This window comes from Zonotrichia albicollis, chromosome 10 (genome assembly GCF_047830755.1).
Source record: "Zonotrichia albicollis isolate bZonAlb1 chromosome 10, bZonAlb1.hap1, whole genome shotgun sequence".
Lineage (NCBI taxonomy): Eukaryota > Metazoa > Chordata > Aves > Passeriformes > Passerellidae > Zonotrichia > Zonotrichia albicollis.
The window spans coordinates 13,979,914-14,006,467 of record NC_133828.1 but is presented as its reverse complement, the minus strand read 5'-3'; the positions used below and the strand labels follow the sequence as shown (position 1 = coordinate 14,006,467).

Below are 26,554 nucleotides of genomic sequence, written 5' to 3'. Positions count from 1 at the left end.
AGATGTATGAGCAGCCTATCCACCAAACCATGCTGGGAGCCTGTGCCTCCTCTAATGCATTTAGCCTCAGAAAAATGGAACCAAGGAAGCAGCTTGCTAAAGGAGAATGATCACTTCCTTCATCCTGCTGTTTATGCTCATGCAGATGAGCAAGACAGAAAAACATATTTATTTAAGAAGATTCAGCTCAGGCTGTCTCAACTCAGCCCTGTTTGCCTTTTCCAAATTATGGACATCTTTACACCTGTCTGTGATATTACTCTGCATTTAAATTCCTTCTTGCTGAAACTGAATTATTCAAATGGCATGCAGTGATGTGTCTTGAAAGGACATGGCTGTGTGGATTTCACCTATTGTCAAAATCTGCTCCAAGCTGCAATTTTGGATTGGGCACATGCAGAAGAGATCAAGGAGATACAGGATATATTTAGTACAATTCTCATTTGATAGAAACTGCTTCTTCCAGGAGTCCTCTGACACTCTTCCCAGGGATCTTCTAGAGTGCTTTGATCTCTGATTTAGGAGATCCCAAGTGTCAGTCCTAGACTACTCCCAGGATGTTACCTGAATTGATTTTTCTCCTTTGGAGAAACTCTCAGCTCTGTGATCTATTCAAGATTTATCCCAGGCATCTGGAGTCTTTTGATCTATGGTTTTGGGACCTGACATCCTGAGTGGCAGCCCCAGACTCTTCCAAGAAAACTTTCTGAGATTATTTTTCTGGTTTGGAGGAAATCTGTTTCTGTTTCTCAGGAGTTGCAGCACATGAAAAGAGAGATACAAATGCAGACTGGATTTTTTGCATGCAGTAAAAAGAGATCCAAGATTTAGCCATGACCATGGTGAGCCTAAGCACTGTCTCTTGACATGATGCCACTCACTTTGTCCCATATGGACTTCCAGTGTCATGGTACACTTAGGGGAAGGCAAGTGACCCTCAGGGTCTGTACAGGGATCAATACTGTGTAATATTTTTATGAATGACATGAATGAAAGGATCGAGAGCACCCTCAGCCAGTTTGCAGATGACTCCAAGCTGAGGGTGCAATGTCCCACCTGAAGGACTGAATGATGCAGAGGGACCTGGACAAGCTCAGCAAATGGCCCATGGAAGCCTCATGAGGTTCAGCAAGGGCAAATGCTGATGCTGCACCTGGGTGAGGGCAACCCCAGCATCAATCCAGCTTGGGGGAAGAAGGGATTGAGAGCAGCCCTGCCAAGGAGGGCTGTGGGTACTGGTGGGTGAGAGCTGGACATAGCTCGGCCATGTGTGCTCACCCCCAGAAACCAACCCTGTGCTGGGCTGATCCCACAGCGTAGGCAGAAGGACGGGGGTTCAGGGTGAGACCTGGACACCTGCAAAGCTGTAGGAACACAGTTTGTGGTGACTGGGAGTGGGGCTGGGGCCCAGCCTCATCCCCAATAGGTACAGCTGTGAGCAGCAGGTGAGCAGCACTGACAGCAATGAGCCATGGAGTGCCCAGGGGCACTGAGCAACCACCACAGGGAACAGAGGGCACACAGGTGCAGTGAGTGCATCAACAGGAGGGTATAGAAGGTTGGGTTAAAGAACAAGAAGGGCAGATGCTTGCAGCCTGCTGAAGAGGTGAGGTGTTACTCTGTATGGGTTGGAACTTTCTGAAATTGTGTGGTGATGCTCTGTGTATGGTGGCTGTCTCAGCTGCTGTATGTGCTGTGACACAGAGCTGCCTCCAGCCCTGGGACTCAGCACAGGAAGGACATGGAGCTGTTGGAGCAAATCCAGAGGAGACCACAGAGATATTCCAAGTGCTTGAGCCCTCTCCTGTGAGGAAATGGTGAGAGCTGAGGGTGTTCCGCTTGGAGAAGGAAAGGCTCCAGTGAGACCTTAGAGCCTCTTCCAGTGCCTAAAGGGCTTCCAAGAGAGACTGAGAGGGGCTTTGGACAAGTGCCTGGAGGGCAAGGACAACAGGGGAATGGTTTCACGCTGCCAAAGGGCAAGGTTAGATGGGATTAGGAAGAAATTCTTCCCTATTAGAGTGCTGCGGCCCTGGCACAGGCTGCCCAGAGAAGCTGTGGCTGCCCTGGATCCCTGGAAGTGTCCAAGGGCAGGTTGGATGGGGCTTGGAGCAGCCTGGTCTGGTGGAAGGTGTCCTTGTCTGTGGCAGGGGGGTGCAATGACTGTCACTTGATGACCTACCACTGCTGAGCATGTGGCACTGCCAAGACTGGGAGACACAATGAGGAAGCAATGGCCTGAGAATGGGGATGTGCTTCAGGCTTCAGTTCTCTGAGGGGGAAGATGAGGCAGGAGCCTGCTGACTGCTCACATCTTCTGCACAACACCATCCTGAGACGGAAGGCTCCCTCCAAAACAGAAGAAGACTCCTGGCTGTCTATCCCTATATCCTACCTAACCCCCCAACAGCATCTTCTCTGGGACAAAGGCTTCTCTCCTCTCAGGACAGAAGGAAACTGCTGATCCTTTGTAGGGTTTGACCCTACAAAACCCCTCCTGGGCAGGAAGGCTCCTGTCCCTCCAGAACAGGCACTGAGATTGTGGGCAGGAAGGAACAGAAGACTTGTGGCTAACTGTAGCATCTCAGGTGGGTGAGGGGGAAAGCGGGATGCCATGGGAGGACACCCTTGTTTGAGAAACATCCTGAAACTCTTCCCCACAGTCCTCTGGTTTCTTCTGGTTCTGTATGTTAATAATCTCAGAGACATCATCCCTGTTCTCCTCCCCAGTTCTGGAAAGTTCACTGTTTCTAGCTTCCCCATTGGCATGCCCTTGGCTTGAGGATACAGTGGAGGCTTGACGCTCCTGCACTGTATCCCCGTTGATTGTTTCCTCCTTACTCTGCCTTCCTTCCACCACTAGTCCCTTTAGCCATTGGCCCTAAGACTGTGCTACCCCACCTACTCCTGACTGTTTATAAACCCTGCACCCTTCTCTAGTCGGGGCTCTTCTATCCCTGAATTCTTTCAGTGTGCTTGTTGTTGAACCACCCACAGAACTGGAACTTGCATACAAAGAGCCCATCCTGCTTTCTCCATTGGCCTGTGTTTATCAACTGACTGTGTGAGGGCCTGGTGCCTGCCTGAGCTATCCACCTTCTCCAGAGGAAGATGCTCTCGGGGAGGGCGACTGTCCAGGCATCATCTGCCATGCAGTCACAGCTAACCACCCCTTCTACCCAAAAAGGGCAGGGAGCAGCCATGGACAGCGTCAGCCTGTACCAGCTGTTGGACTCTGCTATCGAAGGCGAGGCTGGCATCAACTTTGCAGTCCTGTGAAAACTTCTGCAGGCCATGCCGGAACAGCAGGAGCCCCTACTCATGGTCTCCCCACTTCCTTAGCAGTGCTTGTCACTGTCCTCCCTGCACAGGCATTGTTTGAACCTGTGGCAGCAGGTCTTTGCCACTAAGATGGGATTCCATGATCCAGCACGGAGCCTGCCTTGGGCAGGAGGTGCTGGATCCATCCCGGCTGACCTGGATGGACTGTGTGATGGACTGCACAGGGCAGGATGAGGGATCCTAAGCCATGGGTTGTGCTAGGGTCTCCACGAGGAGGTGGGCAAGATGAACACAGAACAATCCAGCATGGAGCAGGACATAAAGATGATACAGCAAAGACTTGGCCAGCTGAGCTGCCACCTGTTCCCCCAGGAGGCAGTTGAAGGCCCGACCCCTCCTCAGGGACTCTGCCACAGCTCCTGCTGCCAGTGCTGCCCAGGGGACAGAGCAGCATTGGTGCTCTGGGCCACACATCCCATGCCTGTGTCACACCCCTGTGAGTGTGCCAGCCACCCAGCACCGGGACTGGTCCCAAAGAGGCCGTGGCAGGGCCTGTGGAAGGCCCCGGTGCCCTTCCTGCTCTGCTGCGCTGGCAGCCGTGGGGGCTAATTCTGCTGCCCTGAGCAGGCAGAGCAGAGGAGCAGCTGCTTCTTCTTGGGCTGTTGCTAAAGTTCGTGCTGGTCTGTGCCTTCAACACTTGGGGCAAGGTCTTGCCTGCAAGCTGGGGCAGTTTGGGTGGGGTGGGGGTGTCCCCAGGGCACGTGGAGGTGTGTCCTGGGGCTCTCTGTAACACAGTGCACCGTGGTCACCGTGGGATGGAACAGGACAGAGTGTGCAAGGGTGACCCTTTGTGACACGTCGTGCTGTAGGTGCTGGTGATGCCACGGCCACGCCACAGTGCTCGGAGCACGCTGTGGAACAGAGCAGTGCTGTGAGGAGTCCCCACACAGCCACGTTGTTCCTTGCTTTTCCAGGTGTTCTCTGTGGAGGTCACCTTGAGGCCACACTGGGGGTCTCGGTGACCCAGAGCCTTCCCAAGGTTTCTCCGCTGCAGATGCCCTGAAGGGCAGTGTGTCAGACTTGCTGACCAGAGCCTTTACAAAATGTTTCTTGTCACTGTGGCAGGAGGCCTTCAGGCCAGGCTGCAAGACTTAGTGTCCTGCAGCTGTTCTAAGCCTTCCCTATTGTAGCTTTCTTCAAGGCACAGCTGCAGCCCTCGCTGCCCTGCAGCTTTCCCAAGGCCTCTGTCCTGCCACTTGCCCTTAATCCCGACGTAGACATGGCAGAGAGACCTCCCACCCCACCCAAGAAGGTGGAGAATTGCCCTTGTGGTGCTGCACTCCAGCGACGTGCTGACTTGGAGCAGCTGCAGCTGCTGCAGAAGAGTGAGTGAAAGAGCTGGGCCACAGGGCTGGCCTGGGCCACAGGGCTGGCCTGCAGCCAGCTCCACCCTGCCCCATCCCGTCCCTTCCCTGTGGACATGCCCATGGATAGGGCAGAAGAGGGGCTGGGGCTGGACCCCCTGGTAGCCTGGGGCATCCTGGGGCTGTCCCTGCCTGGGGAGACTGCAGGGCTGGGCTGTGCTCTCTGGCCTCTCCTGCAGCTCCTCAGCTCTGGCATTCCTTGCTCTTTGCCAGATGCAGCCAAGGACCCGGCACAAGGGCTGGATCCTGCCCGTAGCTGCTGGCACTCTGTACGCCAGGTACTGAGAGCCATCCCCTCCTTCTGAGCCGAGCATCAGCACTGCAGCACTGCATGGATCAGGCCTCTCTTCCCTGTTTCTTCTTTTGCAGAAGCTCACAAACTTCACTTGGTGTCGAGAGATGATCAGCATGTTCACCAAGGGTGCAGCAGAGGCTGGCCCCACAGCCCCTCAGAGCATACCTCCTGCTCCCAGCCTGGATCAGTTTGGGGAGAGAGTTGTCTCCACTCCCAGTCAAGTAAGCAGCCCGTGGCCAGGGCTGGGTGTCCCCAGCAGTGCCGTGGCACCTCAAGCCTTTGAGGCCCGGCCCAGTGTGGTGGCAAGGGAAGCACTCTCAGGGGAAGCTGGGCAGGTTGCTGCTCTGGCAGCTCTGCAAGTCTCCCTGTGCCTCGTGCAGGTGCCAGGCTTTGTTAGGAACATGCACCAGAGGCTGGCGTCCAACGAGCCTCCAGATGACTGGCTGTTCATGGACATCCTGCGGCTGACCGAGGAACAGCCCACTGATGTGGCAGTGACCCTGCTGCGGTGCGCCCCAACATGTGACAGGTACAGGGCCCACCTTCCTTGGGGACTCAGGCCTAGCCTGGTACAGCCAGTGCATCGGGCTCTGCTGGACAGGCAGAGAGGTGCAGGAGCCACTGGAGCCTCCATTTCCCAGCGCTGGCTTGTCAGCCCACAAGCCTCCTGATGTGCTCCCTGCCTACCCCTCAGGGCACTGTGGCTCTGCCATCTGGGCCCTTGTGGCTGCCCAGGCCAGAGTGCCCCGGCTGAGACCCCCGTGACACCCAGCTCTGGTCCTGCAGAGCTGCTGCAATCATGTGGAAGACCATCGCCTCGTCAGGAACGTCAACGGAAAAGGTGCTGCCCACACTGCTGTGTGTGATGGACGGCTGGCCCATGCAGAAAATGTACACAGCTGATGGGGACAACAAGGATGTCTTTGCCCTGGCTGTGAGTTTCCATAGCTGGCCTTTGCTTGTACGCAGGTTGCTGCTCCAGTGCCTCTCCATCCTCTCCCCCACTGCAACGTATCTGCCTGCCTCAGGCACTGGGCTGACACCTGCCTTGGGGGCAGGGTTCAGGGGCACCAGGCCGGCTGCTCCCCACTCCATGTTGAGTGCTGTCTCTGGATGGTTTATCCTTTGCAGGCAACCAGGGTGATTTGGGAGATTCTCCGCCTGCCCTGGTGCCCAGAGCCATTTGTGGAATATTCCCCCCATCTCCTTGTGGCTCTGCTGTACCAAGTTTACGCCAGTACAGAGCAGATGTCAGAAGAAGTAAATACTTTCTGGAAGAAATGTCAGGAGGAAAAGGGCATTACTGCCAACCCCAACAGGTGCTCCGTGCCAGTCCTCCTGTCACTCCCACGTCCCCAGGGCTGCAGGCTGGGGTCCCAGCATAACCTGCGCTTTGCTCTGCACACAGCTTTGTAGTGAGCACTGTGAAGTCGTTCCTGTACCACCTGCAATGTGTGAATTTACTGATGGCTCTGGAACGGAAGTGTGCCTGGGACACGCTGCTGCGTGCTGAAACCCACCACTATGCAATGGGTCTGCTGGCCAGGTGAGACCTCGTTCTGCCCACCGCCCCTCTCCTTTGTGCCCGCATGGCCCCGCGCAGTCCCCGCGGTCATGGGCGCGGGGCCTTGTCCCCAAGGGAGGGATGAGCGGACTGGAAAAGGCCGGCACAGGAGGGGGCCCGGGAACAGCCGCCTCCCAAAGCGCCCCCGGGCTGCTCGGGAGCAGACCGGAGCTCTGTGAGTCGGCCCTGGGACAGGTTTGCCCACCTGGCCCCGGAGCACCGGTGCCTTTTTCTCCCCTCCAGGGAGATGCGCCGTGTCTGCCAACCTTTCTGCTCCTGCGTCGCACTCCGCCTGCTCTGCCGGCTCAGCCAGGAGGAGCCAAGCTGGGAAATGGCCTCCCTGGCGTTCCTGGTGGAGGTGAGCGCCACGGCCAGCGCTGCCTGGCTGAGCTGCCTCCCAGCCCTCTGCCCTCTCGGAGCCACAGCTGCCTGGGACGCTGCCCGTGCCCTGTGCTGCTGCCTGGGCTGGGCACCTCTGTGCCTGCTCTGTGCCTTTCAGGTCCTGGATTGCCTCGATTTGAATGAATGGGGTAACAACATCCTGGAGATCTTGACCAAGCACCTGCTGAGCGAGTCCATGGAGATGCGACGCCTGGCCCTCAGAGGCCTCGTGATGCTCAGCAAAGACCCCTCAATGGTGAGAAGGAGGCAGCAGCTGAAGCTGTGCTGGCAGCGTGGGGCTGGGGCAAGCAGCCCCTTGGGCTTGGCTGGGCTTTGGCAGCTGTGGCAGCTGTTCCCAGCTCTCCAGGGTTGCTGTTCAGCTGCCTGCTTTGGGACAGCCATTGGCCTCTATAGACTCCATGGCAGGCGGGTGGGGTTGCGCTGCTGGAGCAGCGCTGGTGGTGAAGCTTTTAATGGATTCACAGCACAGCCTTGTGTTCCACATAGGCCAAAAAAATGTGCAGCCTGTCTGAACCCCTCATGGATTTCCTGAGGAATGAAGACATAGAGGTGGTCAAGATGAGTCTGTCTGTGTTCACAAATATACTCGTGAACAAGGATATCCAAACATCCTGCCCCACAGCCCCCAAACTGGCTGCCGCGCTCCGGCCCCTCTTTGACAGTGTAAGGCTCTGTGCCCCCAGCCATGGCCCCTGGCTGCTGCCCACAAGTGGGGTGCCCTGTGGCCTGTTGGGCCTGTGCACAGGGGGGCCTGGAGAATCCAGTGCTGAGCTTTTTCCTTTCCAACAGGACAACAATCAAGTGCAGTGGCTCTCCATTGGCCTCTACAAAGATGTGATGGAATCAGTAGTGGAAAGGGGAAAACCGGCCCTGAAGCCTCTTGTGAGCGAGAGCCTGCTTCCTCTCTTCTTCCATTGCTACGACGAGAACCGGCGTGTGGCACAGGTGAGGCCTCCTGGGTGTCCCCTTGGGAGGGGCTCAGCTGTCTGCCCAGCCCCTGGCACCTGACGGGCTCCAGCCTCCTCCCAGCCCTGGCACAGAGATGCGGCTCCTGTGCCCTGGGCCGCGGTGCCATCTCTGGCTCTCTGCTGCCCTGCAGACCTCTCGGGAAACGCTGCTCTCTGCAGTAAAGTTCCTGAAGAGAAGGGATCTCAGACAGCTGCTCAAGTTGGATGACCCGTGGAGCTTCGCCGAGCACGTGGTAAGGACAGGCTGGAATCCCCAGGCCAATGCCTGGAGAAGCCGCCTGCCCAGGGCGCGCAGTCTGTGGGGCTGGCAGCTGTGGCCCCTGCCCAGTGCCGCGGGCAGGGCCACCAGCCTGTGCCCCACACGCTGCTCCCTTCCCTGGGCCGTGCGGGCTCTTCTCCCGGACCCCTCTGGCCCCCAGGCCGGTGCCGACCAGCCGAGCCTCAGGGCTCGGTGGGCAGGGGGGGCCGTAGGGAGCGCCCGGCCCGGGGGCAGGGCCCGCATCAACCCTTTCCCTCCGTGCCCTGCCGCTCTCTGCAGCTGGCAGAGGACAGGAGCCGAGCGGCCGAGCACCTGCGCCAGGCCCTGCCCTACCTGCAAAGCCCACAGGAGCCCGTGCGAGAGGCGGCCGTCAGATCCATTGGTGAGCCACCAAGCCGGCTCTCGCTCCCTCCCATCCCCGTGGCCTCGGGGTCCAGGCCAGGGGCCGTGACGGGCTCTGTGTTCCTAGGGACCGCCGGGATGCTCATGAGAGGACAGCGGGAGGAGCTGCAGCTCATCTGTGAGGGTGAGTGAGGCCGGCGGGGTGTCTGTCTGTCTGTCCGTGGGAGCTGCCAGGGGAAGCTGCACGGGGTGTCTGTCTGTCTGTCTGTCCGTGGGAGCTGCCAGGGGAAGCTGCAATCCCTGCCCCGGCTGTGGCGGCTCCGCTCTTTGTGCGCACGAGGGGCAGCGTTGGGAGAGCACGGAGCCTTTTCAGAGATGTCATTTGTGGCCAGCACCCTCCAGCTGATCCTTGTCGTGTCCTGCTTCCTCCAGGCCGTGGCAAGAGCTGAGTGGGCCGGTCCTTTCAGGGGCTTTCCTCACTCTGGCCATGGCTCTGTTTCTTTCAGCCCTTCAAGCCCTTAACACAGATGAGAGCCCCTCCAACACAAACCTGATTGTTCAAGTCATGTTGGATGAAAGAGCTACATCACTAAGTTCATCTTCTGGATCAAAACAACCAGGACAGCAGCAGATGCCATGCAGGAGGAAACAAGCTGGAGATCAGAGGGGAGAAGCTGGAGCTCCAGGCCCAGCTAATGCTGGGCAAGTCTGAGCTCACCTTCCCTCTTTACTGGTCCTGCTGCCCTCAGAACCTGCCTGTTCCCTTCTCCCAAGCTTTGCCATTAATAAACATTTCAGCTTCTTCACCTCATTGGTATCTTTGTGGAGCTGAAGCGGATCAAAACCTGAGCTCTGGAGCACACAGGCCCCGTCCTGCCGTTCTTTTCTGTGCTGCGTTCTGTGCAGAGAAGCAAAGCACATGAGGCTCGAAAGGTCCCTGCCCTGGAGGTCTGGTTTCACAACACTGTGAAAGATCTAAGGGTCTTGCTGAGCACACTGAAGGTCAGCAGTAGGACACAGAGCCTGGATTTTAGAAGAGTCAACTTCAGTATTTTCTGAATCCAGCCATGAGGGATTCAATGGCAAGCATCCACTGGGGGCAAAGGAGCTTGGAATGCTCTAAGTTAATTCAAGAACAGGTTCCTTGGAAGCACAGCAGTGGTCCTTCCCTACAAAAGGGAGAGGAAGAGGGCAGAAGCAGAGACCCCCCTGATTTCCAGTGAGCTTTGGGTGTGCTAAAAGTGAAGCAAATCAAGCAGCAGTACAGGGGCTGACACGACTGCCCCACTGTACTGAGCGCTGTCTGGCAGTGCTGGGATCCTGGGTGCAGTTTTGGTCCCCACAACTGAGGAATTACAGCTCCTGCCTCGTACGCAGTCAGAAACCCAACCAAGTGAGACCAGAGGGGGGAGGCCCTTCCAGTCTCTCTTGGGCATATGGCTGCCAAACAGCTGCTGCTTCTTCCTCCTCCTGTGTTTGGGGTTTGCTAATCCCAGAGCCAGGTCGGGCTCTGTTTTCCAAAGACTGTTCAGAACAGGCATGAGAAGTGCTCTGTGCAGTGGGGAGCCCTGCAAGGTGCTTACAAGAGCATCTAACCCAAATCTACCCTTTTGCAGTTTAAATGTGTGGTTTTCTCCAGTAAGACAGAGCTCCTCTGGCTCTGCCAGTGCCTGTTCTGCTGCCTTTGGGCTACCTAATGTTGGGATAAGGAACTTGCTCCAATTCCAGGGTCTGCAGTGACAACAAAGATGCTGAATTTGAGACTGGTAAGTTGGTATTGTGACTATATAAGGCTAAGCTGGAGTCCTAAAACTCCTTTGATGCTGTGAAGTTTGCTCAGCAGTTGAGAACTTGAGTACAATTGTATTTTTTCTCTCAGCTTTGAGAGTCACAGAATCCCCCACCAGTTTGTGTTGGAAAGTATTTTAAAGATCCTGTAGTTCCAGTTGCCTGGCTCTGGGCAGGGACACCTTCCATTAGAATTGGACTAATCCATCTTTACCTTCCCTCTTCTGGGTTTGGATCTAATGTGGCTATATCAGCTGATTAGATTTTGTAGCTCAAAGAAATAGGAGCAGGACTTTCCCAATATCCCATCTAAAGGCACCCTCTGCAAGTGGGAAGCCATTCCCTCAGTCCCTCCAGGCTCTTGCCCAAAGTTCCTTTCCAGCTCTCTTGGAGCCCCTTTAGGCACTGAAAAGGGCTCTAAGGACTCCCTGGAGCCTTCTTTAGGCTGAACAGTCCCAGTTCTCCCAGCCTACGAGTGAAATGCTCCAGTTCTTGGACCACTTCCTGGTCCTTGCTGGCCTCTTCTGGATTTCCTGGAGGTCCCAAAGCCAGCACAGCTTGCACAGACAGAAGCTGCCCTCAGCTGCCTTACGGGAAGAGCACACACAAACCTGCTGTTGGCAACAGGGAGTTGGGGAAGAGCAGCCTGGCCTCCCAGTGCTGCTAGAAAACTTCTCAGCTGAGGAAGGAGTTTTGTTTCACTGGAGCCAGCAGCTCCCCCTTTGGCTTTAAACACAACCAAAGGCACAGTCATTGATTAGAGGCTGAATAAAATTATGTATTCCAGTCCTGCCCACATCTCCCTCAGGGAACTGACAGGCTGCTGGGTTCAGACAGCTTTTCTTAATGAGACAGAATATTTTCACAATGATGCCATCAGAGAATAAACTGGGGTAAAGCACTTTTATTTACACTTACTCAATTTGTAAAACCATGTGTCCACTGCCATCATTTAAAGTGCAAGCTACATGTCTTCTGAATAAACCGAAGGCATACCAGGTGCTATGTAAGGTAAAATACTGCCACCAGTAGTTATACAACTAACTACAAATGCCAGTAGCATGGTTCAAACCCTGACCAGCTTAGTGTCTTACTTCCTCTTGAATATTACCAGCCAAAAACATATTCCATTGCTTTGGATACAATACTTTCATCTTTCCTAGGAGTTTGTCTGTCAGAAACCACCTAGAAGGCAGGGAGAAAAACAAAAAGAGAAAATACAGAGCATCAGTCAACATGTAGTTAATAGTTTTTACACTAAGCATTTATTTCTTCTTTTCCTAAGTGCTACTATATTTTGACAAAATATGTTTGAATGTTCAAAACAAGCCCTTAATCCCTGGAAAAGTGCCAAGTCAATAATTAAGTATTTTTTAATTATTATTTTAGAGACTGAACAGACTGACCTTGTACTGGAACCACGTCATTAAAGAACTGACAGCAAAAGGTAAAGGTCACATTGAAGTTAATGTCTGCAAAGGCTCATAGAGGTAAGGGGAGACAACACAAAACCAAATGTTTCTATTTCCCTTCAAGTACCTGATAGTCACTAGTGGAAGCCTTATATGCTGTTGCCAGAGGTCTCATGGTAGAAATCCTTGCACTGTTATTTGCAAGTTGTGTTGGTGTGCCAGCAGATTTTGTAGGTGGAGTGAAAATCGAGGACATTGAGGATGTAGAGCTTCTTTCATAGTTTTCCATCAGACTCTATTATAGAGGGTTAATATGATGTAAACAAATACTGAAAAGCAGTATTCCAACCTTTATCATCTAAAATTATCTACTATTTGAATTTTTTTGATAAAACATATTTGGATCCCATTACTCTTTAGTATCATATATCCTTAAAGGAGACAAAAAAAAATCTGTGGAGAATGACTGAGGAATGACTGTTATTTTCTTAAGCTAATGTACAGTACTCAGTGCAAAGGGCTGCAAGTATTAAAGATCAGGATATTGCCAATACCTAGACACTAATAACTCATGGTAATATTAAGACTACAAGACAGCCATGTCTACCCCCAACTACTGCTTACAAGTGAGTGATCATGTTTTTATAGGGGCAGGTAGGAAACAGGATTGGGATTTCCTTGCTAACAAATTTTCAATCCAAAGTACTAAGATCAATTCAAGAGCCAGAAGCACAAAGTCACATAAAAAATAGAGAGGTACAATTAGGAGCAGCCACAGTCTTAATCTGCCATTAGGTATCTACTGCAGGCCCTAAATTCCAGTCAGGAAACTTATCTCAATTGTGTTTTATATTATGGTTTCACTTCCTTGTCTCATACAGCAACATAATTGTGTGCATTGTAACTTCCAAGGAGCACAGAGATTGCTCATAATGGTCTTTCTCAGCAGGAAATGTGGACAAGTATTTAAGAAAAAACTTATGTAAATGTGTAACAGACTATATCTATATAGATGATCTACCTACAATTTGCAATTCCAAAAGAAAAAAAATTTAAACACATCAGGGAAAATAAAAAGCAAGGCCAAAAGCAGAGTGCCTTTGAACTAAAAGCAACTATTAACTTACTTTATCTATACAAGGCTTGACACCAATCATGATAGATTCACCAAAAATTTTTCCATCTTTGCTTAAGGCTTTCCGGGCTTGAAGCTTAGACTGATATCGAATATGCATCCAGTTTCCTGCGTTGGACATCTGAATGAGATGAAGTGAAAATTGTGAAATGTAGTTTTTAAAATGCTTAATTCACAATGTTTCTGATTTAAGTGGCAAACTAAGACATACCACATGCTTTAATATGTTTCCATACTGAGCAAACTGTAGTAGAATATAGGAAGCTGATGCTTGAGGAAATCTGGAAGACAGAAAAAAGTACTCAAAAAATTATGAGTGGTTTAGGAATTCAGGTGTTGAGAGACAACCCTATGAAGTCTTCACAGAGATGCAGAAGAGAGCACTGTAATATCAGAAGCAGTGACTTGATATAAAATACCACCTTCAGCACACACCCCAACAGCAGAATGGTGCCTTTGTAACTAGAAAAAATCATGTGTAGCTCAATTTAAGATGCCTAACTTAAATGTATCTGTTGGCTTGCTTTAACCACAGCTGTAATTGCAGCACATACCAATGCCAGACAACACCAATGCCCAAGGATTTTTCTCATATGCTCTAAAGACTTCACCCAGGTTTTTCTGATACTTTGGAAATCAACTTACCCAAATACAGTTACCCATGTGTCATCAAGCTGATCTTCTGAAGTAAGGGAATCTCCTTGAGTATAAAAAGGATCCAGCTGAGCAGGAGATAGAGTCGTCTTCTTAGGCTGCCCAATGCTTGCAGGGCTGAACATGCTTGAAGCTGTTAAATTGAAATGGCATTGCGGAACAAATTTCTTTTGCACGACAGAGGTTTATTGGAAAAGAATAAATTCAGTGTCAAGCATTTCACTTGTATGTGGAAGAGTTTGATGGGGATTTACTCACAGACAGAACAAGTAAGTCAATCATAACTTCACATCTGCAAACACACTAGGAAGTTTTTATAACTAGCAACCTAGTGTTCTCTTTGGCTTCAAAATACCAATAGCTTAATACAGTTGCCAAATAGGAACAGGCCAACACAATTGGGCTTAGCAAGAAGCCACCATTTCATACACAAGATATCAAACCTTGTGAAGATGGAAGGCAATCCATCAATCTCAGCTTCTTCACTCAATTACAACCACCTCTGTGCTCAGTTCAGCATCACATTTGGAACAGGGAACAAGAAAAGCTGCTTGAAACTCAGTCTCAGAGTGAATAATTATTTCCTACTCACACCCATGCACCTTTTGAAAAGCTAACCAATACACCACCTCTTCATAAACTAGCAAGGAACTGATGTAGCTTCAACAGTGATGATTTTTCTGTATTAAAGAAAGCAGTAAGAAAAGAGAATAGAAATTTTGACAGGACATCTACCTGCTCCTGGAGTTGATGGCAGAATTCCAGTGGATGGGCTCTGTGATAAAGTAAAGCTGGCCTGCATTAATATACAGAAAGTAACAAATTATTCTTATAGGTATACTGCCCATATCAAGTGATTTAAACATTCAGGTAATAATATTAATTATTTGCCTTAAATTATTCCTAACTTTTCAGAGAACAGATATTTGCATGTATATTTAACAAAAAGCTTACCAAGAGCTATTAAAGAAAAGTTATTTGACAGCATATTTGACATATGCTTTGTGAAACAAAGTAGCTTTAAGTATCAATAATCAGAAGCATTCTTAAAATAGTTCATGTCACTACTGCTGCACTGTAATAATTCACACATTGATGTGCATCCTCATGGGAAGGATATTAGTATCCTAATTTTATCAGCCTTTTCACTGCCTAAAGGGTTCAGAAATCATGGGAACTTTTCAGAAGGCAACACTCAGTACAAAGACTGCTCATTCAGTTTAAAGTGTTCTCCTTGCATCAGAAGAGTTCAGTGAAAAAGGACCTAGTAATGCTTCATTAGTTAGTTAAGCAGCAGAGATTATTATAAAATTTAGCTCACAGAAAGTTCAGTGTTTCTCCTTCAAAATTAACCCCAACTGTTTGATTAGATATTTTATTCAGAAAAAAATTCCTTCTGTTTCCCTAAGTGCCTCTATTGCCTTCTAAGAGGTAATCACAGAAACCTGGAATTATTAAGGTTGGAAAAGATCTCTGAGATCGAGTCCAACCATTAACCTAACACTGCCATCTTGACCCCTAAGCTGTGTCCCCAAGTGCCACTTGCACACATTTTTAAACACTTTGAAAGATGGCAATTCTAACACTTCCCTAGGTGGCCTTTTCCAGTGCCTGCCCACCCTTTCAGTGAAGGAATTTTTCCTGATATCCAATCTAAACTTCTTCTGGTGCAACCCAAGGCCATTTTCTCTTGTCCTATTACTCGCTACCTGGGAGAAGAGACCAGCCTGTACCTTGCTGCAACCTCCTTTCAGGTTGTGGAAGGGTCCTTCTGGCAATCAACAGCCCAATAAACTTATGAGAAAGTGCAAAGCTGATAAACAAAGCTGAATTCGAGAACATAACCAGCTTGCATAACTGAGGATCACTCGCATTTTTGACTTCGGGCTGAACTGAAAATTGGCAATAACAGCAAACTGTTTCATGACCACAGCTCTTGTTTGAACAGGTACACCAAACAACCTGTTCTAAGCAACAGCATGATCTCTAGGCTCAAAACTCATTTTCTACAGCAGTTTATACAGCTAAGTTTGAGGATTCACTGAGGCAGTAAGCTGCCTCACATCTTCTGCTAAGAACAGGCCAGTGCTGAAGACACTTACTGTTCTTCTTAAGGTCAGAGGTGTTGATCCAAGCCCAGGACTAGATAACTCCTCATATATGCTTCTAACTGGTGGAGCACCACCTTTATCCTTATGTGAAGGGACTACTGGTTGTGGGGGAGACCCTCCTGCAATTCAAAGGAACAAGAGAAGAGCATGAGAAAACTTCTAATTTTGCTTTGGTGCTACTTGTTCTTGAAACTTCAGTAATACATTCAGCCATACTCTCATTGTTGTTGAGATTTGATTGTTTCACTGGAGGTTTGCAGGACCATCTGTCCTACCAAACTGTTCAGGTTTGAATGTTTATAATACAGAAGTCTGATTTAGAACTTTCAGCCCTCTTATTAACCCATTATATTCACTGTTTACATGTTCTTTCTCTGAAGTCCTCAGCATGGCTGTATCTTTCAATTTTAAGCCAGGCTAGAAATCTGTTTTAATTGTTTCAGAGACTAACCTGCCTATAGTACAGATGCAACAGCAAGATGTATAAAAATTGAGATGAGATTTATAAAAATTGAACCATACCAAGATGTACAGAGACATTGCACATTACTGTCACATTCCCACTGTCCAAATTCCTTGGCTTCTCATCTAATTTCATATTAAATAAAAATTGTAAGTTCTTGAGAGCAAGGACTAGCTTGCATATAGACAGGATGAAATGAAACCAGCCAGGATGAAGTTAAACCAGCTGCCCTCCCATTTTGTAAACTTTGGGACTTCCAGTAGAACAGAGAATTAAATTTCTTGAAATAACTTGATGTATCTTAAATCTTTGTGTGGATTTACCCAGGGGAAAAAAAATAGTTTGCATCAAGTTTTCACATGCAAAACGTTTGGAAACCAAGCTTTTCCAATCCTAAATGCTGAGCTTTAAGGCTCTACTCTGAACTGTTTAACACATACAAGAACTGCTACTGTTACATGGAATCATGTGGATTGTGGAAAGCACTCTCCCATCAAGGTTTGCAGTTTTTTAAGTGATGTACTTGATCACTTCCTTTGGGAAGTTTGTGTTAGTATCTTACTGGTCACCTTTTCTTAAAATTGATACTCTGAGGCTATAAAAACCCCTTTAAAAACCCATTTGGTGAAATGCACATGATTACTGTCAATTTCATAAATATTTTCCTAAGAGGTTTGTTCCCAGATGTGTAAGGGCAGGCAGACAAGAGCAAGAAGAAGAAGACCAACAAACTTCCAACTATGGAACATTTTAATTTGGAAGGGACCTGGAAAGATCATTGAGTCCAATCCAGCCTGACATTCAAAGAAGAGAATATTTTATTAAGAAAAATTCTTGCAGTAATTTAATCCTCAGTTTTTCCTTCAAAATGACTTCAAAATATTAACACCATCAGATGTTAAATGATGCCAACTGATTTAGTACAAAAGCCAAGTTCACCCATGGCATGTCAATTACTCATTCATTCTTTTCAGAAAAGAAAATAGATGTACAATACTAACATGGGTAAGAACTTCTCCTAGTCTGATTAATTAGATGGCTGAAGAGAAATGAGCATCTACAGCTAGGAAAAGTCACTATTCCAGTCTAACGACAGCAGACATCAAGAGTTTAGCAACACTCACTAGATACTAATCAAGAAGTTTATTTTCAGTTTTTCTCCCCCCAGTTTTTGTAAGTTTGATAACCTGTAAGTTTCCTTTTAGAATCCAAAGAAATACAAAAATTTCTGCAAAGAAATCAGCAGTTTGCACAAGCTGCATTTCCTTTGCCAGCAGGTATCTCTGTTTTCAACATCAATGTATGTGCAATTGACTTGTAATGAGTCATATAAATTGGTTCTGTATTAGGAGAGGTTTATTGCCTTCCCTGTAAAACAAACTTTTCCTGATACCAGGACTGTCACATTTAAAATATTTATTATAATTGAATACAGAGTTCACCACTTAATTAGTGAAGTTTGCTTACACAGAAAGATCTAAAACTATAAGGATTCAAGTCTGCAGCAGTCACGCAGAACAATGAGACAAACAAATTTTGTGCTTTCAGGACAATTTTCCAACACTGAACAAATTCTGACCTGCAAGTAGTGGAGACCTTGTTTCCATGACACCGACTGAAGGGCCGTACAAAGCACGTGGCTGCGGAGTCACTGGTGCAGGTAAGTCACCCATCAAAAACCCAGGGAGGAACTGAGCACTAGTTCCTTGTTTTGGAGATGTCGGGGAGCCAAGAGTCATTGGTTCAGCTCCTGAAAACAAAAGTGAAAGAGAAAGACAAGGCAGCTTTTTCCATTGTGGGCTCCATGAAGGAAACATAACACAAGATACAGGAAGTGATTAAGATCACAGAATCCCAGAACTGTTAGGCTTGGAAGGGACCTCTGGAGATCATCTACTCCAAACCCTGTGCCAAGGCAGGGTCACCCAGAGCAGGTACACACAGAAACGTCCCCAGGTGAATTTGGAATATTCTGGAGGCTCCACAGCCTCTCTGGGTAGCCTGTTCCAGTGCTCGGCTACAAGAAGCTCCTCCTGACGCTGAGACAGAACTTCTTGTTTTGATTTACGGCCATAACTCCTCTCTGTCCCTGGGCATCACCAAAAAGAGCGTGGCCCCACCGCCTCTGAGATATTTACTTGTATGGATGAGACCAAAGCCGGTTTAATCATTCATTTTACAAGTAAGCCGAGTTTATCACAATGTTGTATTTTTCGCAATTTTAAGTGGCGGCAGATCGATCTAACCCCGCTCCCCTTTCGCGAACCGCCCCTTCCCGGCGCCGTGTCCCACCCCGGCTCAGCAGCATCCAACCCCCCGCCCAGCGCAGGGGCTCGGTCCCGGCCCCACAGCCCTCACAGCGGCGCGGGAACCCGCGGGGCGCCCCCGGCCGGCCGGGGCAGCGCAGCCCCCGAAGGGCGCCCGGCAGAGCCGGAGCGCGGCCCGGGGCAGCCGCGGGCCCAGTTCACCTGCGGGCGGCAGCTCCATGGCGAAGGCGGCCATGTCGGCCCGGAGGGCGGGAAAGAGGCGGCGGCGGTGGCTCCGCCGGGCGCTTTCAAACCGGACGGAGCTTCCTGCCGCCGTCACTTCCGACCCAGCCCATGAGGACAAAGCGGGGCGGGCGGAGCCCCGTCATGGGGTGAGGGTGTCGGGGTCCGGCATCGGTTTGTGCCGGCCGCTCCCCTCAGGGCTGCCTGGCAAACGGTCCCTCAGGGACGGGCGGGTTGCGAACGGAGCTGAGGGAGCCGCGGGCGCTGTTACCAAGGGCTGGTCCTGGGCTGCTCCCGCGGGCTGGGAACTCGGAGTGGCCTCCCCACCCTGCCTTCCCCAGGGAAAGGGTGTCAGTCAGTGCCAGGCTGCCGGCGGCCGCCGGGACAAGGCAGTGAGCTGCTGCCCCGCCGATACGGGGGTCGGTGACCACGGACAGCGATGGTTGCCTGATCCCCGCATTAACGTTTAGCATAGAATCATGGAATGGCTTGGCTTCCAAGGGATCTTAAAGCTCATCCAGCTCCACCCGCTGCCATGGGCAGAAACACCTTCCACTATCCCGGTGAGCCCTGTCCAACCTGGCCTTGGGCACTTCCAGGGATGGGGCGGCCACAGCTTCTCTGGGCAGCCTGTGCCAGGTCTCCCCACCCTCGGGGTAAATAATCCAATCTCAACCTACTCCCTCTCTTTGAATCCATTCCCCCTTGTCCTGTCACTACAACTGCTCCTACAAATTCCTGTTCTTGAGCAATTCATGCTGAGAACAAGAGAGGTCTTGGTTCAAACACGACAATGTCCTACAGTTAAACTACTGGTACCAGGACAGAACACCAATCTTGAAACGAAACATTTAAAACCACTTTAGCACACAATTTATCCAAACACAGTGATCTCTTTATTTTGTTGCATATTAATATATCAAATCATTAAGAGCTGGCATGAAGGCCACAAAATACTATTAAAATCTTGTCAATATTTTTTAAAAGCATATTAAGACAGTAATTTCAGCCTGGGATCTCTCAGGAAGACAAAATTACACATCCTGTGATCTGTTCTTTACATATGATGTGGAATGGAGTGAGGGGACAGCACCAGATGTAAGAAAAGCCAGTAGCATGAGCCGAGACAAATCATTATTAACATTTTTTTGTATCTCTACTGAAAGGATGTACAGGAAAAAAACCCCTGCTAGGTCCAAGCCTGGACTCATCATGTTAGTGCACTTCAAATCACTACTAGATGAGAAACAATAGAAATACACAAAGCATTAAAGCACCCTATGCATTTTGAGCATCCTCAAAAGACCATAGTTTTAATTAAAAAAGAATAATGGCTGGCTGGCCCACAAAATTCAGTAATATCATCTATAGTTGCAATATAATTTTAAAATCCAATCAGGGTACTTCATTATATGAACATTGTATTATCTTGATTTTACAACCAACTAGGAATGCATGGATTTGGAAAGAAAGCAACTTACCTCAGTTATTTTACTTCCTTTCTCTATTACCTGCATTTTCTGATGGTTCAGTAAGCAAACCATCATTCTATTGTTTTCTAATATTTCAAGGAAAACTGAACTGTATCTTTTTATTAGTGCTCTTGTTGTAGGCAAAACTTCTCTGAAGTCAGTACAACACCATTTGGCCTTTTGATGACATGTTGGAAAAAACAGAGTCAAAGGAGGGTAAGAAAAAAAATATATAAAGACTTGAAAATGCACATGTGAAAGGGGATTTCAAAATGACATTAAAATACATCCAATATCTCTTCCTGTATAGTCAATACACATCATTTCATTTCTCCCTTTGGATCAGTCATGATTGTTTATGCTTCCATTTGTCTTTAAAATCTGTTCTTGGTACTTGTGGAGCTGCTCCATGAAGCCAGGGTTTGGACAAGCTGCAGGCCTCGCATTTTTCACCAAGGAAAAGGCTCTGGCAAAGCTCAGTCTTTCTGAATTCATGAGAAAACCAATGACTACAGCTGCTGCACGGGAGACTCCTGCATTACAGTGAACCAGCACCACTCCATCCTCCAAGAAAGAAATTAAATGTAAGTTATTAACATAAGGATATTCATTAGGTAGATTACAGGTGGAAGAAACTTTACATAAAATTCTTGTAAGACTTATTGAAAGCTGCTTGCTGAGCTTAAAGCAAATATTTACACATATAAGTAAGTCCAAACAAAAATATAAGCATGATATAAGCATGAAATTAAGTATTTTTCTACCCAAAAGTGCTTTATTATTACCAAATCCGTCAAAATTAATTCAAACCACAGTACTAAAACACATCCTCTGTGTTTCTTCCTGAGGCCTTACAGCAGCCTGTTAATGTAAAAACCAAATCACAGATAGACACCTGGGATACTGAAGTATCTGATCTAATTGAGTGCCAGTTTTAAAATAGATTTTATTTGCAATATGGAAAGGAACTTGACAGTATCTTGTTAAAGGTTAAAAACATAGCAAGGCAGCAAAGAGCAGGGCACAGAGGCAGATTTTAGAACATCTTGTAGTCCCGGTTGCATGTTCCTTGTGCTCTCTGCAGGGAGGACTCTGGGTAACAGGGATCATGCACAGGAACAGAAAAATTAGAAAAGACATCATGTGATTTCTAACAGATCTCTCCCTTCCCACCACACCACTGGTACAACTCAGGCCCCTTAACTGGGAACTAGGGTGCAAAATCCAAAACTACTCAACCTCAAATAAACTCACAGATGCTTTTTCTGAGGTTTGAATTCAGGCTTATCCTGAATCATATATAAAATTAATGGGTTTTATCCTTCTTAAACATTTCCCTCACAACCTTTGAGACACCTGAATGGCTCTTTTTAGATTTTGTTGAGAAATAACAAGCCCAAATTAACACAAAGACTACTAGACAATCTAGCAAGCCTTAAGCAAGGCCTAGGCTTTGTGATATTGTCTTGTTTGTGAGTCACACTATGACCTGAAAAAGCCCCTTTGACACAAAAAGAAACCTCCAAACCCTCAGCACTTCCATATTCTGAATGACAATACTCAAACATGGCATGATGTGCTCAGATAGTTGAGGCTCAACAAAATTATTCTAGTTTTAAACAGCCTGTTCTGTCTACCCTTAACAGATACAAGTTACTTAATGGGAATTTTACCCAGAGACAAAAAGGTCTTGTAAGCACCAGGGTTGCTTTCCAGGAACTTAATAGTTTAGGTTACAGATTTGGGAGCTACAATTATCTGGTATTTTAACAGACACACAGACCAGAAAATGGTTTCTGCTCCAAAAATCTTCCAGTTTAAATAACAAGACAAAGAGGTATGAAATGGAATATTATTATCCTTGTTGGAGAAATTCCAAGCTGAGACTAGAAGAATGAGACACAACATTATGACAGAGCTAGGAACAGTCTAAGCTCCTTCATCCCAGCACAGCAAATAATAACAGCCTTCCTTACAATGGAAATCACATCTCCTGTGCACTGCCTGCTGGAAATTGCTCTCTTGATTTTTTTTCTTTTCCTTTGTACAGTTTATTCTTTACTTCCCTCTTTCACATTTAAGTCTGATGTGTCTTTTTAAGTAACTGGTTTGTTTTATGCTGCCAAAAATTATTTAGTGATACTCACTAATCCTGAAAATTAATGAACATGATTGAATCTGGGCCATAATATGAAACCAACTTTAATACTGACAATATTTATCTTTCCTTCCTAAACTCCATTGTTTACAGTTCATACAAAAATGAATTTGCTTGTCATTCTTAACTAATTTTGTATTAGCTGTAAATACAGAATAAAATTGAGGAACAGATGGCAAACAGGAAATTCATCTCTATTTACCAAGAACTCCTTGCTTTGATGCTGATGCTCTGAAATGGTCTGTGGACTTGCAAGAATCAAGTAAGATTCAAGACCAGGTTGGGTTTTTAAAAATCTTTATGGAGAGAGAAACAAAATCACCTTCCACCAGCAGAAAAGGTGATCATACAGTGGTTCTACACAGTGAGCAAAAAGCCTCATCAAGGGAAGAAATTGAAAAGAAGCATAAAGATTTCAGTGCAGTTGAAGGCTAATGAAATTACTTTCAGATCCATCTTACTTTGCAGTGAACTGAGGTGTTTTCCTTAGGAAAGACAGGGGGAGCAATAAGGAGTGATGTTCATGAATAAGCAAAGATTTTCTCTTTGGAAACACAAGATTTCAAAAGTTTTATTATCAGATATTAAAGATATAACAAAAGGATCCCTCATCCACAGTATTATGACTTGACATGGGTCACTGAACATGTAATGGAAAATATACCTGCCAAGTTGGAGCCTAGAAGAAAAGTTGAGCTCTGATCAGTATCAGAATTTGTGCCATGGTGTCTAGAGACTTGAGCCATTACAGTTTTAGAAAAGTGAATCCTATTACAAGTAGCCAGCTGTCAATGAACAGTGCAGCCTTCACTTGCATCCTCAAACTCACATGCTCTCATACTTCCTTCATGGACTTAACCATGTTCTAGAAATAGTTTCTCATATATCATGTTCTCTCACAGTTAACATCTCTTCCTCCCCCATTTTAGGAGATGAAACAGGAGTGTCTCTGTGGTTACTTAAGCAGAAGAACACTTCATGACATAATTTATCAGAAGCTCTTTTGACACTATTTTGACAAAGCAACTAAAGTAATTTAAACCACCTAGAGATCTGTCTTTGTATACCACTATCATGTGCTTTTTGAATTGATCCTGGAGAACTATTCCACCAATTACCTTCTCTTTCATCCACCTCTTTCATCAGAAAACTACTAATATTGTTGTAAAAGTTTTCCTGTAAACTCCTTACCTACAAAGCAGTAACTGAGATACAAACACCAGAGGCAGAAAGCAAAATTGTGCAGTTGTGAATGGCAACTCTCATTTAGAAATGAACTGGAAACTGTAATTAGAAACCTTGAAAAGGTCATTTAGTGATAATACGTTATCACGTAGCTTGTAAATTATAAATGAGAGAAGGAAAGAACACTGAGACACAAAGAAAACTGGGGCAAGATCATCTTTTATCCCAATCTACATAAACAATGAACCTAACAGATATGGTAAAATAACACCCAATAATGTTTGGTTGTTGAGTTAGAGTTTAGATACCAAAACAATGGTTGTTGTGAATTACACACTAAGCCTGAATTGAACAGCTCTGAGTTGGGCTACAGATAACTCTGCAAGCAGCCCCACAAGGGTTTTTCAGGTTTTTTTCTACATCACATCCTTTCAGGATTTTGTGAGCAGTTAAATCACTTTTGGTTCCAAGATTACTAACACATTCTGATATTCTTGGTATGTATGTGGATTCACAGCATCTTCTTGGAGCAACCTGGTGTCCCTGCCCATGGCAGGGGGTTGGAACTAGATAATCTTTAAGGGCCCTTCCACCCCAAACCCTTCAGGGATTCTATAATGAAAAGCACAAGGATGGTGAGCAGCTGATGATAAACCACACAGAACTGTAAAAGCTCTGTTTCTTGCTTCTAATCCAGGCTGGTTTCTAATCCAAAACAACATTCCCAATGGAGAAATAAATTTTCTTAATTTCCTTCCTTTAGGGATAGTGACTTGGATTTAGGATGCAGTTGTGTAATCTCAAATTAAGCCCTGGTCCAACTGTTTTAAAGATGCATTTCTCTAAAATGCAAGACTGTCATTCTGAAAAAGCAGTGCTGGAGGAGATGAAGATTAACAGCAGTGCTATGCTTCTAGGAATGCTTAGAAATTACTTGGAATTTCTATCTAAAACTTAAAAAGACATTTAAAAATTTAAAAATACTTTAAAACTATTCATTTGGTACCATATTTTCTTTTAACAAAAGAAGGTGCTTTAGTTCTTACATAGTGTTATAAATAATCTACACAGGATAACTACTAACATAAATTAATAAACCATACCTGGATCCTGGCTTTCTCAATAAACTCAAAACATTCAGGGAAATAGGAGGTAATATCAGTTTCTGGGAGGTCCAGAATGGAAATGGTCTTGTATATAAAGTCATCAAGAAAGGCATTTTGGACTCCATATGCCACATTTAAAACATGAGTGACCTAGGTCAAAAAAAAAAAAAGAAAAAAAGAGAAAAAGGCATTTTCTGAAGACAGCAAGCAAAACAAGCAGTAACAAAAGTGCATTAGTCTTTAGGCATACACAGACTCTACCTTACACTGATGCAAAGTTCAGTTTTACATACATATGTTGTCTGTGGTATGCTTTTCTCCAAGCAAAGTTTTGAAGTGTGCTAATACATACTGTAATAAATCTCAGGGTTTTTCTGAGAGGGAATGAAAAGATCAGTGCTCAAACACAGACTAAAAAATGGATTTTCAACAGAAAAGGGAGTTCTCATCACATGGTTGAAAGAGAGAGCAGTAGGAATGAAAGCACAGAGCACCCAGCAATTACCCAAATTTCAAGCCTGCTCTAACCCATCATCTTAACGTTCCTTCTGGTTAGTGAGCAGAAACATTTGGTGAAGCAGGAGAATTCAGAGTAAACTACACCTGTTCTTGGCAGGCGACACCACCTCTGGCCTCCTGCCATCTCTGCTCTGTCCAGCCTATAACCAGGTTGTGGATTATTTAGGGTTACAGTAAAATGACATTTAGATGGCACCAGATGCCAACCTGGTGCATGCCCTGTTCTACACAACCACCACTGTCCAAAGGCCTTATCAGCCCATTACTGCAACAGAGAAGAGTAAAAAGACAAAATTGTGGGACAGACTTAGAGAAGCTGTTTTGTTTTTCTAGTTTCATCAATCCACATAAGGCAAGGGGGAATGGTGCTGCTTAGTGTCTGAAATGAAATATCTATGGCAGTGTAGGAGTCTGTTCCATTAAACAGCTCTAAACAATCATCACTCTTGCAAGGAAGCAAGCTTCTTTTCAGTGGTACCTAGCAACAGGATGCTGAGCAATTGCCATGAACCAAAACGTAACAAGTTCCACCTCAGCATGAGCAAGGACTTCTTTAGATTGAGGGTGGCCAAGCACTGGAACAGGTGCCCAGGAAGGTCACAGGGTCTCCCTGTCTGGAGACATCCCAAAGCCACCTGGACACGTCCCTGTGCCACGTGCTCGGGGTGACCCTGCCTTGGCCGGGGGTTTGCACTAGAGAATCTCCAGAAGTGCCTTGGAAGATTCTGGGATGCTCTGACAGCATTTCAGCTTCTCGTGAAGCCAACAGAAACCCATCCACCTGCTAACGGAGCAGCCTCTTGAAAATACAAGCAGAATACATTTTTCCTGAGATTCGCTAGAGGATATTCCAGAATTTTTAATGTACAGGAGAAGCGCGCTGCGCGCATGATGCGAGATGCCCACGAAACGCTACCTTGTGCTTCCTCATCGTCTCCAGGTCGTGAGCAGCATCCTGCGACCCTGCGGAGAGAGACAGAGCGTGCCCGTGTCTGCACCGAGCCCCGGCCCGCCCGGCTGGAGCATCGCTCCCCTGTCCCAGCGCACTCACCCAGCAGCAGCCAGGGCTTCACCACGCCGACCTGCAGGTCAGCGCTCAGGTCCTGCACGAAGCCGCCGCCGGGCGCCGCCTCCTCCTCCTCCTCCATGTGCAGGCAGGCGCCGCGCCACGTCTCGACGATCCTGCGGCCGGTCAGCGTGGTGACGCGGGTGCGCTGCTTGCGCAGGTTGGCCCTGGAGAAGCTGCGGATCTCCTGGGCGAGGGAGTGCATGGCGCGACTGCCGGCAGTGCCGTGCCGAGCCGCGCCGTGCCGTGCCGTGCCGTGCCGTGCCGCGCCGTGCCGTGCAGCGCCGGCCGCCCGTGACGCGGCCCCGGGGGCGGTACCGCGGTGCCTCGGGTGCCACGGCCCCCCCGGGCCGTCCTGGCGTAACTGAAGGAGCCTTTAAATAGAAAAGGCGTCTTTGCAGGCCATGCAGCAGCGCCTGTCTGGCTCTAAGAGAGACCTGCTTGTCGGGAAGCGTGGGAAAAG

General features: G+C 47.6%; 3 protein-coding genes across 5 annotated transcripts; 1 reads left to right on the top strand and 2 right to left on the bottom strand.

Moving 5' to 3' along the window:
• Positions 1-48: 48 nt before the first annotated feature.
• LOC113459255 (maestro heat-like repeat-containing protein family member 6) lies at positions 49-9,768 on the top strand. 3 transcript variants are annotated; one of them, XM_074548119.1, is made up of 15 exons: positions 49-4,664; positions 4,917-4,981; positions 5,073-5,219; positions 5,379-5,527; positions 5,785-5,932; positions 6,130-6,317; positions 6,407-6,544; positions 6,806-6,920; positions 7,062-7,199; positions 7,451-7,627; positions 7,754-7,909; positions 8,064-8,165; positions 8,471-8,573; positions 8,661-8,717; positions 9,040-9,768. In XM_074548119.1, exons 1-15 carry the CDS (start codon positions 4,559-4,561, stop codon positions 9,243-9,245), a joined length of 1,995 nt encoding a protein of 664 aa, XP_074404220.1. In that variant the 5' UTR covers positions 49-4,558; the 3' UTR covers positions 9,246-9,768. The 3 variants fall into 3 exon arrangements, with proteins under 3 accessions (XP_074404220.1, XP_074404219.1, XP_074404221.1); XM_074548118.1 differs by having other exon boundaries at positions 4,577-4,981; XM_074548120.1 differs by lacking the exon at positions 8,471-8,573 and having other exon boundaries at positions 4,577-4,981; positions 9,040-9,179.
• A 1,442-nt stretch (positions 9,769-11,210) lies between these two features.
• Positions 11,211-18,721, bottom strand: NUP35 (nucleoporin 35). Its single transcript, XM_005486927.4, has 9 exons — positions 18,565-18,721; positions 17,676-17,846; positions 15,625-15,752; positions 14,258-14,318; positions 13,514-13,655; positions 13,080-13,149; positions 12,861-12,989; positions 11,861-12,028; positions 11,211-11,506 (listed from the first exon to the last, which is right to left on the bottom strand). Exons 1-9 carry the CDS (start codon positions 18,596-18,598, stop codon positions 11,429-11,431), a joined length of 981 nt encoding a protein of 326 aa, XP_005486984.1. The 5' UTR covers positions 18,599-18,721; the 3' UTR covers positions 11,211-11,428.
• Positions 18,722-19,458: 737 nt separating this feature from the next.
• Positions 19,459-26,554, bottom strand: DUSP19 (dual specificity phosphatase 19). Its single transcript, XM_005486926.4, has 4 exons — positions 26,077-26,554; positions 25,942-25,988; positions 24,504-24,656; positions 19,459-20,621 (listed from the first exon to the last, which is right to left on the bottom strand). The coding sequence occupies exons 1-4, from the start codon at positions 26,294-26,296 to the stop codon at positions 20,400-20,402; spliced, it is 642 nt and encodes a 213-aa protein (XP_005486983.1). The 5' UTR covers positions 26,297-26,554; the 3' UTR covers positions 19,459-20,399.

Coding starts and splice junctions, on each gene's coding strand:
- DUSP19 (XM_005486926.4), bottom strand. CDS start 26,296: ATGCACTCCCTCGCCCAGGAGATCCGCAGCTTCTCCAGGGCCAACCTG. Junction 25,989..26,076: donor GAAGCCCTGGCTGCTGCTGG/GTGAGTGCGCTG, acceptor CTCTCTCCGCAG/GGTCGCAGGATGCTGCTCAC. Junction 20,622..24,503: donor TTGAGAAAGCCAGGATCCAG/GTATGGTTTATT, acceptor TCTTTCTTGGAG/GATGGAGTGGTGCTGGTTCA.
- NUP35 (XM_005486927.4), bottom strand. CDS start 18,598: ATGGCCGCCTTCGCCATGGAGCTGCCGCCCGCAG. Junction 14,319..15,624: donor CTCTGACCTTAAGAAGAACA/GTAAGTGTCTTC, acceptor ATATTAATGCAG/GCCAGCTTTACTTTATCACA. Junction 13,150..13,513: donor ACATGGGTAACTGTATTTGG/GTAAGTTGATTT, acceptor TCTGTCTTCCAG/ATTTCCTCAAGCATCAGCTT.
- LOC113459255 (XM_074548118.1), top strand. CDS start 4,760: ATGCCCATGGATAGGGCAGAAGAGGGGCTGGGGCTGGACCCCCTGGTA. Junction 4,982..5,072: donor GCTGGCACTCTGTACGCCAG/GTACTGAGAGCC, acceptor CTTCTTTTGCAG/AAGCTCACAAACTTCACTTG. Junction 5,220..5,378: donor TTGTCTCCACTCCCAGTCAA/GTAAGCAGCCCG, acceptor TGCCTCGTGCAG/GTGCCAGGCTTTGTTAGGAA.